At 32.2% G+C, this 17,114-nt stretch overlaps 2 protein-coding genes across 8 annotated transcripts; one reads left to right on the top strand and one right to left on the bottom strand.

Annotated features, from left to right (window-relative positions):
- The first annotated feature begins 287 nt into the window (after nucleotides 1-287).
- Nucleotides 288-5,028, top strand: LOC107026157 (peptide deformylase 1A, chloroplastic). 7 transcript variants are annotated; one of them, XM_027918442.1, is made up of 7 exons: nucleotides 288-397; nucleotides 1,563-1,723; nucleotides 2,113-2,256; nucleotides 2,357-2,851; nucleotides 3,087-3,176; nucleotides 3,265-3,332; nucleotides 4,441-5,028. In XM_027918442.1, exons 4-7 carry the CDS (start codon nucleotides 2,417-2,419, stop codon nucleotides 4,679-4,681), a joined length of 834 nt encoding a protein of 277 aa, XP_027774243.1. In that variant the 5' UTR covers nucleotides 288-397; nucleotides 1,563-1,723; nucleotides 2,113-2,256; nucleotides 2,357-2,416; the 3' UTR covers nucleotides 4,682-5,028. The 7 variants fall into 7 exon arrangements, with proteins under 7 accessions (XP_027774243.1, XP_027774244.1, XP_027774242.1 ...); XM_027918443.1 differs by having other exon boundaries at nucleotides 2,354-2,851; XM_027918441.1 differs by lacking the exon at nucleotides 2,113-2,256.
- A 117-nt stretch (nucleotides 5,029-5,145) lies between these two features.
- On the bottom strand, nucleotides 5,146-8,889 carry LOC107024781 (polygalacturonase At1g48100-like). The gene is made up of 5 exons (XM_027918317.1): nucleotides 8,710-8,889; nucleotides 6,964-7,095; nucleotides 6,080-6,287; nucleotides 5,735-5,925; nucleotides 5,146-5,659 (listed from the first exon to the last, which is right to left on the bottom strand). The coding sequence occupies exons 1-5, from the start codon at nucleotides 8,887-8,889 to the stop codon at nucleotides 5,282-5,284; spliced, it is 1,089 nt and encodes a 362-aa protein (XP_027774118.1). The 3' UTR covers nucleotides 5,146-5,281.
- Between the last annotated feature and the right edge of the window lie 8,225 nt (nucleotides 8,890-17,114).

The raw sequence follows: 17,114 nt of genomic DNA, 5'->3' as shown, positions 1-17,114 counted from the left end.
TTTTTTTTTGGGGGGGGGGAGGGGATTACTAAGTGGGGTTTTTAAATTTTATTTTTTAAAAAATGATTATTTAAAAAAAATTAGATAATAATACTTTACTCTTTAGTTTTTAACTAATATAAATAATTTATTTATTTTTTATCGTCGTAGAATGTTTTCTCACATACTCAATAATTTAAATATAAAATTTAAATAAAATTAAATTGTTTAGACATGTTTTTGATAATTAACAAAAATTATACTTGATTCCCTAATAAAAGTTGTAATAATACTAGTGGGCTCTTGCTTAAGCCCAGCCCAACATCATCTTCTCCATCCATCTATTCATCTGCTTTCATTTGCCATTTTCTCTTTTGCTTTATCCCTTCTTCAAGGAGTAACTGTTGCTTTCCTCTAGGTATCTTCTCTGTGTTTTAGTTGTTATGTTTCCTCCAATTTAATTTTTTGTAATGTTTGTGTTTAATTTTTGCACAATCTTTTTGTAGAATGTGACTAATTATTTTTTTAAAAGTTTTTGTAATCTGGGCTAAATATAGATATGCATTTTGTTTTTGCTATGTGTACTTTATACAAATACCAACCAACAAGGAAAGAAATGAAGAATATTGTTAGTAACACTTGAGAAATGTGACATATTTTAGATGTTTAAACTTTTGAATTTGTTAATATGGAGGAGCAAATCTATGCAGCCCCATTATAAGCAAGTGCAGAATTAGAGACCTGGGCTAGTTAATTTTTACATTTTCTCTTATGTAATTATTCTTTGTATTCATAAAAATATATAAGAGCTTATGTAAAAATCGTTGGTGACGTTGGATTTAATCTATGAAAAGGTGTGTCATTTATTCGTTAATTGCATTGCAGGAATCGATACTATTGATAGAAGCATTGTAAGTTTCCAATGTGATGTGAGACTTTAGGATGGATAGTGTAGAGTCTAGTTGCAGCTTTACAAATTATTAATTGCTTTTAGTAAAGATAGAGAAACAATTTGATTGACTAAGTAGCTGAATGCGAAGAAATAACTTGCAGTTTAAGTCAAAGAACAGAAGTAACATTAATGAGATAAATAAGTGGAAGAGTAATGTTAGAAAGAAGTGCTTATTTGGTGTTATATGATTTTTTGTTCTTGAATCTAGAATCAAAAGATCATTACTAAACATCAATGTGATGTGAGCTAGAGGGGCTACTAGAAGGATCCTACACTGCATCAGATAAATGTGCTTGTTGGTATCAATTATTTTAATTGTGTTTTGTTTGCCAATTCCATTGAAGAGAATCGCGACACTGCAGTCATGGATTATATTTGTTTCTTGAATCATGCCTCAAATTTGGGATTTTTTATTTTGTCAAATATCTTTGCCTTTTATACAATCCAAGTGACTAAGAACTGCCACAAGTCTGTATTTAACTTTGGATTCTGCATCTTCTGATTTTTTGAATGAAAATATGTGGTTTACCAGGAAAATTCGGGATCTTTTCATAATGCATTATTATCACTTTTTACGTCTATTTGTTCTCTTTCGAATGTTATCATCTTAAAATGTTGCATCTTTCTAAAGCTGAGGCACTTGCACACATCAAGCAATTGTGATCAGAATAACTATTTTTCATCATTCTCGGTTGATCTATTTGATCGCTTGCTGGATTCACAAGAATCTGAGGGGATTGTAGTTTCAAGGTGTCATATTGCAGCTGTTTGTTCCTTGTTCGACATTATGTGGTATATCTTCTCTCTCAATAGTTGCCTACATGTATATAGAAGATAGAAAGGCAAGATGTCCATGATGTATGTGTAGGATGAACCAAATCCTCATTGGATTTTATTTGTCCAGGATAGACATATTGTCACTCCAAAAATCATTCCCTAATAAACTGGAAAGTTATAATTTGAATAAGAAATTTTAAATCGACTTGAAGTTTCAACTTTTATTTCAATTGAGTTTTGCTTTTTGTATTGTGTTCTGGTAGTAGACCATTATACAGGTGATATGAAATTAATACAAATCCCTCTTATCATTTTACAATGCTGCATCATCTTTCTAAAGCTAAGTCACTTATACACATCAAGCAATTATGGTTTAACTAACTAGTTTTCATCATACTCCCTAGTCCTTGAACTGTTTGATTGCTAGCTGGATGCACGAAAATCTGAGGAGATACTAGTTCCATGGGTCATATTTCAGCTGTTAAAGATCGATAAATTGTTCTGTGACCAGAAGTTCAACTTCTATTTCAACTGAGTTTTTCTTCTTGGTATTGTGTTCTGGCAGTATGCACCATTATACTATTGATATGAAATTAGTGAATTACTGTGAATCCCTCTAATTTTCTTGAACAAAACTGTGTGCAGCAGGCCCATGAATACTCTGGGATGCTCTAACTAGTGTTACGGGTGTGACGTCGTCTGAGATAGATGATGGAGAGATTTCCGCGGTTGGCACAACGCGTTCTTTCCGTTCCATTCACTCCAAAATACTTGAAAGTTTGTAAGAAAATGAATCCTCTGACCTCCCACTTAATGCAACTCCGTGGCTCCCAGAGACCAATATTCATACAATGGAATCTGCAGGGAAGACCTTCTGTATGCACTGACTTAATATCCAAGAAAAATTACAGTTCTGCCACTGCTCGAGCAGGTTGGTTTCTGGGTTTAGGAGAGAAAAAAAAGCAAGCCATGCCTGACATTGTGAAAGCCGGTGACCCTGTTCTTCATGAACCGTCTCAGGACGTTCCTCTTGAGGAGATTGGGTCAGAACGAATCCAAAAGATTATAGATGAGATGGTGAAGGTTATGAGAAATGCACCCGGAGTTGGTCTTGCCGCTCCTCAAATTGGTATTCCTTTGAAGGTTTGTTAAAGAAAACATTTTGTTTGTCCAGCTTTTTTTTTGCCTCACCAAGTTTGTTTGTATGGCAAGTGACAGATAGTTGTGCTTGAAGACACAAATGAGTACATAAGCTATGCTCCTAAAGATGAAACCAAAGCACAGGGNTGGTATTCCTTTGAAGGTTTGTTAAAGAAAACATTTTGTTTGTCCAGCTTTTTTTTTGCCTCACCAAGTTTGTTTGTATGGCAAGTGACAGATAGTTGTGCTTGAAGACACAAATGAGTACATAAGCTATGCTCCTAAAGATGAAACCAAAGCACAGGACAGACGTCCATTTGATCTCCTGGTGTGTGTGAAGTTTTTTATGTGTCATCTTGATAAATATGAGGTCCAAATTTTGTGGCAATACATTCAGTTTTCTTCTATTCTTTCAGGTTATTATAAATCCAAAGCTTAAAAAGAAGGGCAATAAAACTGCATTGTTTTTCGAGGGCTGCTTGAGGTAACACAGAAACAACTAAGCGTAACTTGAAATTTTTTACATATTGAACTATCAAAATGCAGTAGTATATTTTTTTACGAGCACATCGGGGCTCAGAATAGAAACATGCTTTTTGGTAGAAGATCCTAGGCCTCAGCACTTCGGGAAAAAGGCAACTATTTGCTCCATTAGTATCATTTTATGCAAAGAAATATTTAGAAAGTGAATAGCAATGATAGCCTGTATGAGGAAGATAGTTTTTTTTTATCTTTTGTAAAGTAGCAAAATGTATCATCACCTCAAAACTGTGTCAAAAGGTTTATGAATTCTTTTATTAGAAAAAGGTACAAGAGGCCATATGTTTTCAACAATTATCAGGATGAGCTCTTGTTTTCGATGGTCGCAGCCATCAAGTTTACCTTAACTTGTTCTGATAATCATTTCAGATATGCACAATGGCCTATCTTTTGTAAAGATGAGCTATGTTATTGTGCAATTGAAGGTGCATTGAGTTGGTGAAGATGTCACTCTGCCTATTGAGGAGATAGTCTGAGAAGAAGGAGCTTTATTGATTTGTAGTTTTGTACATTGTTTTGACTTTCATTTTTGCTTGCTTGCGTTTGTCTGAATAGTTAACAGGAAATAGCTGTTTATCTTGTTAGCATTTGTTTAAGTTAATTGTTTAATAGAAAATTACCTAGCAAATTAATAGCCTGTTTATCAAGCTTCCAAAATCTCTGCTAGTTTTGAAAAATAATTGTTATCAGAACTCTGAAGTGTTTTTCAGAAAAGTAAGTTTTCTAGTGGCAGTTTGTGTTTGGCTAATCGATTTTAAAAATCGGCTTTGCCGATATAGAGTAGTACTTTGTGCTTGCCAATGTTCCAAATATGTTAATTCGGAAACTAGGCATGTTTGGCTTCCCAGAAGCTTGACCAAATAGGTTATAAGAACAGTTTTACTGGCGCTGTTATGTGGATGTGCAATTTTTCACAAGAATCTGAATTTCTCTTTGACAGGCTATTCCTAGCGTTTAGAGTGATACATTATGTGATTAAAACTGCTTAGATGTCCTATCACGTTAATAACCACAGATATAAATGAATTCTTTGCTTAATCTTCTGTTTGCAGTGTTGATGGGTTCAGAGCAGTTGTGGAAAGACACCTAGAGGTAGAGGTTACTGGTTTGGATCGAAATGGCAAAACAATCAAAGTAGATGCTTCAGGATGGCAGGCTCGCATTTTGCAGCACGAATATGACCACCTAGACGGAACTCTTTATGTTGACAAGATGGCTCCTAGAACCTTCAGGACTGTAGAGAACTTGGACTTGCCTCTTGCAGCTGGCTGTCCTAAATTGGGAGTGTGCTAGGTCCACTACCTCGAGCGACTCTTTGTGAACTGAATTATCAATATCTTGCTTGGGAATGGAATCATTGGTCCCTTGCTCAGATAACTGTGATGTTTAGAAAACAATAAAGGAGCTACTGACGCTGACTTCCCCATCTTGTGGGATATTGAAGTACTTGGATTCAGAAATGAGGTAGCAAATAGGTGTGTACATTAAGCTGTTTACAAAGATTTCATTTTTTTGAATGGTATACTGTTTCTCTTTCTGTTATGGTATACTACAAAGTTGATACTGTTATTGCACAGCAGAAAATGAGAGGTGTCGGGATTATAGGTTGATATGCAATTAAATGTCCTCTTATTCTGTGATCTTCTGGATAATAATATACATAAAAGTAGCTATTTCATACAATATGGTCTTACAATGACAATGACAACAACATACCTAGTGAAACACTGTCTGGGGAGGGTAGAGTGTATGCAGACCTTACCACTACCTCGAGGAGGTAGATATGAAGGTCTTGCAGAACTATACATAGACAGAAAACTAATCTGAAAGATACATCGAATATAGGACAATTCATACAACTGAATGAGAGTACAATCCTTAATTTTGATTTAATCAACAAGGATCGTAACTAGGGATCCTTTTATCGGGTTGAATGCAATCAATAGGAGGGGTTGTGTTTGTTCTCAATTCTCCATATGTTTCCCAACAATACGGTCCATAAAAATGCTTCTTTTCTAATGAAGGTTTAAGCTTTATGTCTGCAAGGGAAACACCTGTGCATGGCACAGAGTCACTACACGCAAAATGAACTGGTTTATATGAATAAGTTCCTTCTATGGATTGATATGAAACTCCTGATATTGCTACTGCTGATGTGTGGTTACCACATTTTCTTTTGTCACAATAGAATTGATCTATCATTATTGGTATTTTCACATCTGAGACATGGATATTTGAGAACGTGATTCCATGAACTGAGCCTGAGCCTCCCTGAAAATATTGACATCCTGTGAACATCGAGGTGATCTCAATTGATGGATTCAACTTATGTTTTATTAGTTATACCTGCCATGTTTTGATTCTTACACCAGTCATAGTGTTTTGTAGTGTTGAATCCTGAACTGTTATATTAGAAACACAGGCTTTCGTGTTGTCTTTTCCTAGCCCTCCTATGCTGAATCCATGTCCAGGTCCACAATTCACATCATGAATGAACACAGCTGAACTTCCTGTTTGTATAGATATACAGTCATCTCCTGCATAATGTGTTATAGTTTTCACTTCAAAATCACAAAAAGAAAAGTCTCGAAATCTCTCTAGCGTAAAGAGCTTAGCCACTATTGTTGTAATTGCTATAGAAATATAGATTATGTTATATATCTTTCAAAGAGTAATTGATCAAATTATTACCACAAGCAATATCACTGCTGTTAATGACAACATTTTGTGAGTTGTGAAGGTGAATTCCATCAGTATTTGGGCTATCTCCAGGGGATGAAACTGTGATCCCATAAACTTGAACAGCCACACAATTATCAAACTTGAGATGTGCTTTGGGGCTGTTTTGGATTGTTATGCCTGTTACAACTACATTGGAACTTCCATGGAACTTCAGTGCCTGCCACATAAATTGCACCAAAAGTATAAAATAAGAATATCCACTTAATGAGTAAGGGATTTCATTTGGCATAAGGTAGGTAATTGTGTTATTTAACATGATTTTTCCATTCATTTTTGGGCGAACCAGCTCACTGGGAAAATGAACATCCTAATTACAAAATATTCTTATCATATTTACTAATTCTCCTTATAGTTTGAACTAGTTACATTCTATATCACTACTTAATAATTTCATAACAGATATATCTAGATATGTGTTTTATACACCTAGATACATATTTTTTACAATCAAATACATTAAAATAGGGAGAGAGGCAAGCGAGATTTGTCTATATATTTCAGATATATGTAATTCACACTAAATACATGTGAATCACAGTAGATACATGTATCTGTATGTATATGGTGTGATTTGCATTTATCTGGATATCAGATACATAGGAAAGTGGCGAGCGAGATTTTTCTATGTATTTCAGATATATGCAAATTCATTTGGATATTGTGTATCTTGAGCAAATTATATCTGGAAGTATCTGAACAATATCAAAATCTGATAAAATTCGTAATATTGCAAACTAGAATGTATCTAAGTAATTAGCTTCTCAACTAGTGAAACTTAGGGTAATTACCCCTTCAATTAACTTACAAAATATTAGTGGACTGAATGTATATACCTGGAAAACAATGTTTTTTTCACAATGTGACCCTGAAAAAGTGATAGGACCAACTAGGAAATCATAGTCTGATGGAACCATCATAACTGAACCTTCAACTTTGCAAGCTTCTATCCATGTTGCTTCAAATGCCTGCCAAGACAATGACAAAGTTGCAACAGACATGTTCTTTGGTGAAATTAGGATTAGGGTTAACTTGAAAATAATTATGGAATATGTGGCAGATAAAGAAATAAAATGTTACTCCCTTCGATCTATTTTAATTGTCGTGCTTACTAAAAATTATTATTATTATTATTATTATTTGAGAAAAAATCATGATATAATTAATTATTTTAGAAAATGTGTAGAGATTAATGTGGTGAAAGAGAGTATACTAATAAATTGAGATAAAAATAAATAAATAAGGATAATTTAATCAAATTATCATTCAAGTTAATATTTAGAAAAAATATATATATAACAAGTACTCACATAATTTCACCATGTTCATATAAATAACCTCCTCTTTTAAGGAGAGGTTTTTCATAGTAATTAAATGCATAATAATAAAAATATGGCCTTATTTATTTTAGGCTTTTAGTATTTTCAAGAATCTAATAAAATTCATTATTGTGCGTTTGAAACCGAAATGTATGATGTATTCGGTATGAAGAAAAATATTTTCTTATTTTTTTATGTTTGGTTTGATAAAATTTTTGAAAAACATTTTCTCTAACTATAAAAATAAATTTCTTAACGATGAGAAAAATGACCTTCTTAATAAAAAAAAAAGGAAAAACAAATTTTGTAAATGACATTCAATTTTGTTTATTAGTTCCCCCACCAACCAACCCCAACCCTTACACCTTGATCACCCATCACCGTCCCCACCACCCCCTCGCACCTCTATATGTTTTTTTATATATTATATATAAATATTGAAATAAAAAAAAAACTATTAATCGAATACTAGAAAAAAAGTTTTAACAAACAATAATTTTATTTTTTAGGAAAGTATTTTTTATGAAAAATACACCTTCATACCAAACAGATGAATATTTTCTAATAATTTAAGCTTTCAGATATAATATAATTGCATACTTTAATATGATATCAGAGTAGTAATAAGCCTCGTATCCTCGCTACTACCTATTATAAGAATTAAAGTCAATAACTCACACGTGAGGAACATATAATTGAATACTAATAGTAAGAGAAGTATGTTAACACATGACTAAGATATTGTGAAATAGTAGTACTCTATATACTTTCTTGGTTCTTACTTCAGTTAATTGAGATGTCTATTAGAAAATAATATATTTTCCGTTTTAATTTACATGTTTCTTAATTTTGAGATTTAAGTAAGTTTATCTGTATGTAAATTTTTTATATGTTTTTTAAATATTTTGGATTATCAATTATTGTGACTTATACTACTTTTATGAAGTTTACAAATATATAAATTTCATTTCAAAAAATAAAATTTCCTGCATAAATTTCCGGTCGAACTTAAATTATTTGACTTTTGAAAACGAAATGTGTCACATAAATTGGGACATGCGAATTTACCATATTACCCCTGTAAATTGATAGGATTCCAAAATTAATTACTCATTAAAGAGATTCTACCTTTTTCAAAAATATTAACTATCGAGGATATAATAGATAAAATAAATATTACTTTTTCTTGATTTCGTCTAAAATAACAAGTAAAATATTAAAATTGGACAATAAAAGGGAATATTATAGAGGATGATATCTTACTTTGGTGTCATATGTGATTCCATCACCTTTAGCACCATAATCTAAGACATTAAAGACATAAAAATTCTCAAAACTTGATTCTTGTGACCTAGCATTGCATGTTGCTTTCTCCAAACTACAATAGATTACTAAAACCAGCAAAATAACTAACTTCATGAGATTTCTACTAAACCTCAACATTTTGATTGAATGAGAGAAAGATTTAAAGATATACTCTCTTAATTAATTATTATTATTGTTATTGATGATATATATAGGCTTAATCCGTCTAATAAACCAAATTAGCACTGTGCATTCATGTGACAACATGTATTACGTATTTATATACCTTTCTTGTAGTGTGGGATAATTAAGTTCATTATTCATTAATTCTTATATTACTAGTAGAAAATATGGAATTAGCTATGGAATTTATCGATAATTTCTAGCTAATTTGTTGCTAAATAGCTCGTAATTGAATTTTTATATCATTCTTTGCTAATCCATAGCTAAATTGAATTAACATGAAGCTTTTATTGTTTAGTTTTCGGAAAAGGGTTCGAGATATATCTGAATTTTGACCTTAATTGTTGTAACAATACTGAATTTTGGAAATGACCTTTCATAACATTGTATTTTAAAGGTATATATGTGTCCACGTGGACACGTTACTATTTATAACAATGCAATATTTATAATGTCCACGTAGACACATGTATACCTTTAAAATACACTATTAAATACTGCAGGGGTAAAAGATCCTTCCTAAAGTACGATATCGTTACAACTATTTCAATCAAAGTTCGATTATATTTCAGACATTTTTCTCTTTAGTTATGAAATATATTTCATAGTATTTTCTTGTAGTGTCTTGTATTACGAGAAACGAATTGAAAATGAAGTACAACTAAATTCATTACAGACGAGAACATTGAGATATAATTATCGAGTACTTAATGATTTCTATATGACTATATGTTGTTAATTATATCTTGCTAATTAGGTATTCTAGTTAAAAAATAATCAATAAGAAAATATTTTGTTTAGGCAAAAAGGAATATTAAGTAGGTATTACGTGTGCATGAAGAAGAAGTGTTTTTCATCGTGCTGATGATGAATCATTTGACTCCACACTCGTTCTTGCCTTGTAAGTGATATTTTCTTGAAGTTTGAGCATTGAAATCATGAAATTTGATTATTCCGTGTTTCTTAATTTATGTGAAATATTTCGTCTTTTTAGAGTCAAACAGTTTTTACTTAAAGAATTTTTAATTTTTAAAAAAATGAAATTTATATATATTTGTAAACTAAAGACGTACTATAAATTACAATAATTGACAATTCAAAATATTTAATATATATATATATATATATATATATATTATCATAAATAAATTTTTTTGAATCTTGAAACTTGAAATGTGCCACGTATATTGAGATAAAAGGAAATATTATAATTATGAGCATTTTGATTGCCTGCAATAGTGCTCAAAATGATTAGGGGGTTGGGTTTGATACTTGTAAATGGGGTGTACATACAAAAAAATATTTTGATGATTGGAAAATAGATGTCCACGTAAATATATTTTGTGTTGTAATATAAATGTATACATAATATATTTTGTATTTATATATAGAGAGATATTTAATATTAGTTAATATATTGAATTTATTAGTTTTGATAATATTAATACAATATATGATACTGATTTAATATCAATTAAGTAAAATTAATTGGAAGTTGATAGTGTAATTAGTTGATGGGCAATGAATATAAAGAAGTATATTATTTTATTTTTATGGTTATTTACTTAGATCCCCAAAAAAATGGCAAAATCAAAAAGCTTAAAATAATGACCTTATACATATGTTAATTTGTCATGGTGAGCATATGACTTAAAAATATTGAGTTCACTACTGTAAGTTGATGGACTCAAAAAAGATTGCATAGAAATCGAGGAACAAATATCTTTTTGAATAATTTAATTTACAAAGATAAAAGGAGTTTTGGAATACTGTTTTTTTATAATTTGAGAGTTGATAATAGTGTGTTTATCTAATTTATGAAATCATATCTTGATCTCTTTATGATTTTTTCATGAATTTTTGAAATTTTTAAAATGTCTTCTCAGGGGAATAGTTTATCTTTTATTTAGGCATTAGTTAGGATTTAAGGTCAAATAGCTTTCAATAATTCCAACCAAAATAAAACTCATTTTATAAAATTTTATAAAATTTTGATATCTATACATACCCCTAAAATATTTGTATATCATGAAAGCATTATTCAATCATTCTAGAAAATAACTCAACATAGCTAGGCAGTACATGTATCTTTTTGATAAAATGAGAAATTCCTAATTAAATTTTCAGTAATACTATTTTCTTGCTTTTTAGGATAGGAAGGGCCCAAATGATGACCAGTCATAAATATAATCAAGACAGCAAGTTATAGAAGCAAACTGAAATGTATTAACATTGCTAATCTTTTGTTATTAATTTACATGAAGTACGCAATAGTATCTCGCCCATACGTATCAGATAATTTAATTCATCAAGGTTAAAACACATGTGAAGAAAATATTTAGTATTTTTTCTTTTTATATTTTTATTGGAATTAGAATATGAAATCTCATAATTTTCAACCTAAGCTAATTCATTAGCCATTAAATTACACATTTGACTCGATCATATTACCACTACAAGAAATTTCACTTTTGTGTGGTGATCACAATAATCGCAGCTAAAGACTAAAAAGTCTTATTAAATGACCACTAAATCACACTCTTAAATGTTTGGCTCAACTTTATAACATTTGTGAATGTGAAATCTCATATGTGGCTTAAGTCTCGTGCATTCATCATTAGAAATATCATGTCATTATATTATAATTGTGACTTAGATATTCTTCTTAATTTAGATTCCATTGGTCCCTCTACAAGATAATAATAATTATTCTTGAAATTTCACATTGTGGTGGAAATTAATCAAAACGTCGCAATCCAAAGAGAATATTTCTCAAACTTATTTCGTAATCAAATGATTAACTAAACCAACGTGTCGATCAAAGAGGGATTATACATATATATGGTAAATTCTTTTGGCTAAACTTTATTACACTTTTGGTCCCTTTTTCGATTTAAATTCTTTTGGTGAACTTAAAAAGAAAGTACTTTCAAGTGTTCGAGTAGAACTACTATAAATGGATTACAATATTGATAAGATGATCTTTAGAGATGTCCTAACTTTCAGGCCTTTAAATTGAGGTGAAATGTGATTGATAATTGAAGAATCTAATTAAATAATTAATTTATAGGATCATTAAATATTGTTTCACTAGCTAATTAGTCCAATCACATGTATACAAATATAAACTACAGCGAAATAACCACAATTTAAAATCGTACCTTGTTATGATTGAAAATGTTCTTAGGAACAATAGTTTTTTCCAGGAAAGAAAAGAAAAAAGAAGAGAATAAGAGAATTTATGTATCTATTCAATTAGAAAGATACTAAAACTTGACCAAATGAAACAATTACATCAAAGGCCCTCTTATATAGAGAGACTATTGTTCTAACTAACTATCTGAAAGTTAGTTATAACTAACTTTCTTAACTACTAACTAACTTCCTGAACTAATTAATTTTTTTCCTGTTATTCAATACTCTTAACACTCCCCCTCCAGCTAGGACGGGGAGAATATATCACACATTCCTAGCTTGGAAATAAGGAAATTATGTTGTACTCTAGTAAGCCCCTTAGTTAACATGTCTGCTGGTTGCTCTTGTGTTGGAAATGTAGTTTGTAGTTATCATTCCTTGAAATAGTTTATCTCTGATGAAATAACAATCAACATCAATGTATTTTGTCCTCTCATGATACACAGGATTTGTTGTTATATGCATTGCAGACTTACTATCACTGAAGACACTCACGGGAAGTGTTATCTCACATCCAATTTCCTTCATCAAACCTAGTATCCATACTAACTCTGCTACAACTGCTTCAAGACTCCCGAATTATGCTTCTGCAGAACTTCTGAAAACTTAGTTTGTTTCTTTGACTTCCAAGATACTATGGAATCTCCTAGTTTCACAAAGTAACCTGTTACAGATCTTCTAGTTTGTGGACAGGTTTCCCAATCGGCATCACAATAGGCACTGATTTTTCTTCTGAACTACTAGATAGGAGAATTACCAACCCTGGCTAGTTTTTAACATACCTCACCACTCTAAGTGCAACTTCCATGTGCGTCTTCTTAAGATCTTGTAGGAACTAACTTAAAGTTTGCACACTAAAAGTTATATCAGGTCTAGTCATTGTTAGATAAAGAAGCTTCCCAATTAGCCTCTGGTATCCCCTTTGATCAGCAAGAGGATCATCCCTAGGTCTCATATTGGAGTATCAGCTGGCTTAGCTTCTCTTAATCCCAACTCAGGCAACAACTCTAATGTATACTTCCTTTGATACATCAAAATCTCTTTTTCAAATCTTGGAAACTCAATACCAAGGAAGAACCTTAATTCTCCTAAATATTTTATCTTGAAAGATTGTTGCAAGGTGTTTTTGTTTCCTCTATAAGCTTCAATCTATCACCAGTGATCAACATCTCATCTACATATACTAATACAAATGTGACTCCTTCATATGTCTTCATAACATATAGAGAGGGATCATATTGACTCTGAACAAAACCAAACCTCACCAGTCCTTTGACAACTTTATATTCCATTACCTAGGAGCTTGCTTTAAACCATATAGGAATTTGACTAGTCTACACACCTTATTCTCCCCCTGATTTGCAAATCCCTGAGGCAGGTCCATATATATTTCATCAGTGAGATCACCATTTAGAAAGGCATTATAGACATCCATTTTATGGATATACCATTTTTTCCTTGCTGCAGTGGCTAGAACAGTTCTTATTGTTTTCATTTTCACTATTGGAGAAAAAGTCTCCTTAAAATTTATTTCTTCTCTTTGATTATACCCCTTTGCAACTAGCCTAGCTTTGAACCTTACTACCTCACTTGAAGCCTTATATTTTATCTTGTACACTCACTTGCAACCAGTAAGTTTCTTACCTTCATGTAGACTAACCACATCCCAAGTATGATTGTGACTTAAAACATCTATTTCATCTTTCATAACTTGTATCTGTTAGGCTGTGGAGACTGATTAATATTTGATGTATTGTCATATATTTGATGTATCGTCATCTAAATTTTAGGCTGTACTATTTGTTCTCCATTTATTCTCTGTAACTAAATATACTCTAAATCATTAATATAAATACCCCACCGCCGTGGAAGTTTACTCACGGAGTGTTACCACGAAATATTGGTTTCTCTCTTTCTCTCTCTAAATATCTCATCTCTCTCTCGAAAGTTCTTGTGTTCTTCATTCATCAAGTGCATGTGTGTGGATTCGATCCTAACAATATCCACCTTGGGTATTTACTGGCCTCTAAGTAAGTGATTGGTTCAGTAGCTGAAGAAGAGGTTGTTACACAAGTCATATACTCTTTGAACAACCTTCCATAAGACATAAATTTTTATAAGGCACAGGGAACATCCTTGTGAATATTCAAGGACACAAAATCAATCATCCGAGTTGGTGTTTTCCTGTCTCTAGTTGACTTCCTCTTATCCTGCATTTCGTGGGAACTGATTGTATCATCTTGTGTCACCTCATGATGTTCATGCTAAAAGTTTGAGACTGCACCTTGTGAGCTTGTTGTATCAGAAAGCTTATTACTTATGTCAGGAACAACCCTTATAAACTTATCATTTTCAGTTGTGTCAGCTAACTCATACCGTTGTTCACTCATAGGAAATGTATATTGAGGTTCTTGAGGAACCATATTCTTTTCTTTAAATAGAACATATTTTCTCTAAAAGAGGCATCTCTATTTATTGAAAAAGTATCATTCACCATAGCATACAACACATATCCTTTTTTAGTATAAAAAAAAAACGTAAGTATAGTGGATTTTGTTATAGGCAAAAGCTTGTCATACTCATTCACAACCTTAGCATGACACAAACACCCCACTACTCTAAGATGATCACAGCCAGGTTTCTTACCATACAAACTTTCATAAAGAGTTTGATAATGGATAGCTGAACTTCGTAACTTGTTTCTAATATATACAGTTGTCAATACACAATATCCCCAGAACTTTATTGGAATTTCCCTTGAAACCTTAGAGCTCTCGTGACCTCTAAAATGTGCATGTGTTTTCTCTCAACCACTCCATTTTGTTGTGGAGTGTAAGCACAAGTTGTCTGATGAATAATTCCTAATTTTTTAAAGAAACTACTGCAGAATGAGTTCACAAACTCAGACTTGTTATCTGTCCTTACAACCTTCACTACCTTATAAAACTGAGTCTTCACATAACTAACAAACAACTCAATATGAACATACACATCAGAATTTAATTTCAATAGAAACACCCAAGTCACTCTACTGAAATCATTCACTACTGTCAAAAAAATATCTATTGCCATTAACAGTAAATGTTTTATAAGGCCCCCACAAATTCATATGCACAAGACCAAAGCAACAAGTAGTTTTACTATTGCTAGAAGGAAATGGCAACCTAGTCTGCTTAGAACTAGGACATAACATCACTGTTTTATTCTATCCTCTATAGCAGAAGACTTATCAACAGATAGAATTATTTTGAGTACATTAGAAGACACATGCCTAAACCTTCTATTCCACAACTCCACTTCTGCTTGTTTCTTTTCAAAGCTATCAGCCACCAATACTTCATTTTCTCTACAACCATATGCTTTCTTGGTATTTTGATCAGCCAGGAAATACAGTACACCATCAACTATTCAAATTGCTCTCACTTTCCCAGTGCATAGATCCTGGAACACACAGAAATCAGGGAAAAAACTTACACTGTCATTCTCTAGTTATCTTGGACACTAATAGTAGATTTGTAGTTGAACTGTGAAATATGTAACACATTAGAAATATTGTTTCCGTCTGTCAAACAATTTTCCCTACAATAACAACTACAATTGTATCACCATTAAGAAGACATACCTTTTTTACTTTTTCAGACTATATAACAGAAGACTCATCAAGCAAACTTAACTTAGACATATATGATGAGTAGCTCCTGTATCTATGATCCATTGTTTTGACTTATATAAAGCTAGAAAAGCACTACTTATACCTGCTACATTAGTCACATCTGCTGCCTATGTCTCTTGTTTTGATAAATTGCTAGAGTGAATCATGTTTAGAATTTTATTGTTTGGCTCTTGTGTGAAAACTGCTTTACCCATATGACTTATCATGGACACTTATACTTCAGAATCTTCTTAATTACCTATTCTTGTCTTGATCTGAGAACATAGTTCACTGGACTGATCAGCCACCAACCTGTAAGCAACACTACCTTCTATTCTTTGTTTCCTTTTTGCCTTGAAATCAGGAGGGTAACCAATTAGCTTCCAACAATTCTCCCTGGTGTGATCCTTTAATTTGCAAAAATCACTCTGAACACTATCATTTTTGTTGACCCTTTGTCCCTGACTTCTAGTGTACATAGCTACTTCAAAATCTCTCAATTGTGAACCTAGTCTAATTCTCAACACTCCAATATTTGTAGCTACTATCTTATGACTTTCATCACTCACAATCATGGCATAAGCCTGATTTACTGAAGGCAAGGGCTCATAAGCAAAATTTGACTTCTTGCTTAAAGATATGACTCATTTAACCCATCAAAAGTTGACACAACTTCAATTTTTGAAGATTCAGCACAAAGTCTTTGGACTTATCACAATCACAGTTTGGTGCAGGAACAAGATCTTCAAACTCATCCCACGGATCTTTCAGTTTCGAGAAATATGCATATACAAACATATTTTCTTGAGACAAAAAAGCTATATTCTTATGCAGATTAAAGTTTCTCACAGCATCAACCTTATGAAACATTTCATATAGATCATCCCAAACTCTTTTTACTATAGACACATACATTATACCACCAAACAATTCTTTAGCAACATAATTCACTATCCAAGATAACACTACTGCGTTTACCCTCTCCCAATTGTTCCCCAAATCACTCAGAAACTTATCCTTAGCACAAGTTCCATCTACCATACCTGACTTATTCTTTCCAAACAAAGCCACTCGCATGGACCTATGCCATATTGAATAATATTCGATACCAGTGAGTTGAAACGATATAATCTGGGCACCTCTCACATCTGATGGATGGAGGAACAACGGATGGTTGCAATCGATCACATTAGGTTGTATATCACCTTGAGCAGGGGATTGAACTCTACCTAGACCAGTCGTTCATGTGATTGAACTTTCAGTAGTCACCATTGTTTCAAACTTCCAAGATCTCTGATCTTGAATCTAACTTTACACCTCAATTGAAACTTTC

Source organism: Solanum pennellii, chromosome 7, assembly GCF_001406875.1.
Source record: "Solanum pennellii chromosome 7, SPENNV200".
In the NCBI taxonomy this organism is placed as follows: domain Eukaryota; kingdom Viridiplantae; phylum Streptophyta; class Magnoliopsida; order Solanales; family Solanaceae; genus Solanum; species Solanum pennellii.
This window is presented reverse-complemented; position numbering and strand designations above follow the sequence as displayed.